Source organism: Silene latifolia, chromosome X, assembly GCF_048544455.1.
Source record: "Silene latifolia isolate original U9 population chromosome X, ASM4854445v1, whole genome shotgun sequence".
Classification (NCBI taxonomy): Eukaryota; Viridiplantae; Streptophyta; class Magnoliopsida; order Caryophyllales; family Caryophyllaceae; genus Silene; species Silene latifolia.
The window spans coordinates 61478295-61481744 of record NC_133537.1 but is presented as its reverse complement, the minus strand read 5'-3'; the positions used below and the strand labels follow the sequence as shown (position 1 = coordinate 61481744).

The 3450-nt window shown below is 36.7% G+C and overlaps 1 protein-coding gene across 1 annotated transcript; it reads left to right on the top strand.

Annotated features, from left to right (window-relative positions):
- Positions 1-484: 484 nt before the first annotated feature.
- On the top strand, positions 485-1975 carry LOC141617456 (uncharacterized). Its single transcript, XM_074434653.1, has 2 exons — positions 485-1506; positions 1654-1975. Exons 1-2 carry the CDS (start codon positions 485-487, stop codon positions 1973-1975), a joined length of 1344 nt encoding a protein of 447 aa, XP_074290754.1.
- Positions 1976-3450: the final 1475 nt, after the last annotated feature.

Below are 3450 nucleotides of genomic sequence, written 5' to 3'. Positions count from 1 at the left end.
AAATTTCATGTCCTATTTCAAAGTTTAACTATATTTAACCATTTTACCTCCATTTAATTCATTTTTATCTCATAAAAATCATAAATCATGCAATATTAATCACATTAACACGAAATTTAACATACAATAATTAAAATATGCATGTGAGGTCATATAAAAATTTCAAGATCAGTGACTTAGTTTAACTATTTTTAGTATTTTAATTTCCATTTTAGTCATAAAAATGTAATAAAATAACTAAAAATCATTAAAATGAGCAATAAAATAACATAAATCATAAAAATGACCTAAAAATATTTTAGGACCAGAATATACAATATTCCTTCCAATGGGACTATCTCTCCTATAAGACAGCCTAGGCAGGGGAGTGAGGCTAGAAAGAAAAAATATCAACTTCTCCTCATCACATGGAGGAGTTAAAGGGCACTTGCAGTCCTAAAAAAGGAATTGGTGTGTCTGGTAATGATCCCCCTAACACTAATCAATGAATTTTGGATTTTGGAACGTGAGAGAGATGAATAAAGAAGTGAAGCAAAGATCTGTAAATAATTTTCTTCATACTAATAATATTGGCTTGTTTGGTTTGTTAGAAACCAAGGTCAAGGCTAGTAATTTTCATAGTATTGTCAATAAAATTTTTTCAGACTGGAGTGTCTCTACCAATAATGCTTACCATCATGGAGGTAGAGTCTGGGTGATATGGAAACCTCATGTTTTTGATGTTAACTTCATCAAATATGATGCCCAATTTATTCATGTTCAGGTGACAAATAAATTTACTCATATGCAATTTTACTATACCATCATTTATGCTTTTAATGGAGTGGGAGAAAGAGAGTCCCTTTGGTTGAACCTCAAGAATATGGCAAGGAAGATTAATGCTCCTTGGGCCATAGGGGGGGGGGGGGACTTTAATTGTGTGTTACAGGCTAATGAAAGACTAGGAGGAAATGTGACTGAGGCTGAAGCTGAACCTTTCTATGACTGTATTCAAGAGTGTGGGGTGATGGATATATCAGCTACTAGTGCTTTCTACACTTGGAATAATAAACAACCACCAGAGACAAGGGTATATAGTAGGTTGGATAGAATGGTGGTTAATCAAGAATGGTTGGATCAATTCCCTGAATATATGGCTAATTTCTTACCTAAGGGGCACTTTGATCATAACCCTTGCCTGCTGAGTAAAGGTAGCATGGGGGGAAATCAGCACAAGCCATTCAAGTACTTTAATATGTGGAGTGCAGCTGATGGTTTTCAGGAATGTGTGTCTAAGGTTTGGCAGCATTGGGTCTCTGGAAATAAGATGTATAGGGTGGTTAAAAAATTAAAGATGCTAAAAACTGTGCTTAAAAGGATCAATAAGGATCACTTCTCTAATATTGAGAAGGCAGCTGATATAGCACAGCTCAGATTGAAGCAGCTTCAGGAGGAGATTATTGCTAATCCTGGGGATATGGGTCTAGTCCAGCAGGAATATGAAGCACACCATAAGTTTAATTCTCTGTATACTTCTAAAATGGACTACCTTAAGCAAAAAGCTAAAGCACACTAGTTGAAAGATGGTGATTCAAACACAGCTTATTTTCATGGGGTTCTAAAAGCAAGAAGGAACAAGAACTTTATTTGCCAAATCACTGATAATTGGAATAGAAATCACAGTGATCAGGAAGGGATTCAAAATGGTTTTTTGAACAATTATGCTATGTTGCTGGGATCAAAAACCACCACAACCAAAGTTAATAAGATTATAGTGAAACAAGGGAATATCTGCACTACTGCTCATAGAAGCATACTTCTTTCTCCTGTCACCAAAGATGAGGTAAAAGAGGTATTATTTCACATTCCTGATGACAAGGCTCCTGGGCCTGATAGGTACTCAAGCAAATTCTTTAAGGATAGCTGGGATATAGTGGGAGAGGATGTTACTAATGCAATCTTAAACTTTTTTGAGTCAGGGCTCATCCTCAAGTAGATTAATGCTACTATGGTCACACTAATTCCTAAAATACCTAGACCCACTAGTGTACTTCAATACAGACCAATTGCTTGCTACAATGTCATTTACAAATGCATTTCTAAAATCTTGTGCAACAGGCTGACTAGGATTCTCCCTGATCTGATTGCTCAAAATCAGGGAGGGTTCATACATGGGAGGAGCATCATAGAAAATATACTTATTTGCCAAGACATCATTAGACTATATGAAAGGAAGGCTGTCTCACCAAGGTGCTTATTCAAAATGGATATTCAAAAGGCATATGACACTGTTGAATGGGAATTTTTAGATCAAATGCTCAGTGCCCTAAATTTCCTAGAGCAATTTAAAGGGTGGATAATGTAGTGTGTTACAACAGCTACTTATTCCCTCAATCTTAATGGCAATTTGTTTGGATTCATTAAAGGAGAAAGGAGGTTGAGACAAGGAGATCCTCTATCTCCCTTGCTCTTTACTGTGTGCATGGATTATCTTTCAAAGATCCTAACTTACTCAACTAGGGCAAATGATTTTAACTACCACCCAATGCGAAAACAAATGAAACTAACCCATCTTATGTTTGCAGATGACCTGCTCTTATTTTTCAAAGGAGATGGCCCTTCAATTATGACAATTCTCAGATCCTTTGCAACTTTCTCCAAATCTTCAGGTATCAATATGAGTAAAGGCAAGTCAAATGCATACTTCAATGGAGTAAATGTTAATTTGAAATAGGATATATTAAATATCTTGGAGTCCCAATAAAAACCATAAGACTTAATGCTAAGGATTGTAAGCCCCTCATTGATAGAATTGTTCAGAGAATAAGAAACTTGGGGGCTAGAAAACTATCCTATGCAGGTAGGCTGACTCTGGTTCAAGCTATTCTTAAGACTCTACATAACTATTGGGCTAGTATTTTTATACTACCTACTGGAGTGATCACTAGAATTGAGGCTATATGTAGAAACTTTCTCTGGGATGGAGGGGTGGATTACCTGAGATCCCCTCTTGTTTCTTGGGAAAAAATCTGTAGACCTAAGAATGAAGGAGGACTAGGACTGAATAGTGCCATTCACTAGAACAAGGCAGCAGTTGGAAAATTGGTCTGGTGGCTTGCTACTAAGCCTGACCACCTGTGGGTCAGATGGGTCAACACAATCTACATAAAAGGGAAGCAGTGGCTAGATTATTATCCCTCAAGTAATTCTAGCTGGTCTTGGAGGAAAATATGCCAAATAAAATCTCTTTATCAGGACTCTTACCAACAGAATATTTGGACTATGGATAAGGGGAGAGAATATTCGATTGCCAAAGGCTATAACTTCGTCAGAAGCAAAGGGGAACAGGTTCAATGGCAGAGTCTAATCTGGAATAAATACACGACCCCTAAACATGGATTCCTAGCTTGGATATATTTTCACAATGCTTTAAATACGAAATTCAAGCTGCATAAGTTGGGGATTGTTGAA

What these genes read in the sequence shown, in the direction of transcription:
- LOC141617456 (XM_074434653.1), top strand. Translation starts at nt 485, where the DNA reads ATGAATTTTGGATTTTGGAACGTGAGAGAGATGAATAAAGAAGTGAAG. An exon ending in CACCATAAGTTTAATTCTCT is followed by an intron (nt 1,507 to 1,653) that starts GTATACTTCTAA and finishes TAATTGGAATAG; the next exon opens with AAATCACAGTGATCAGGAAG.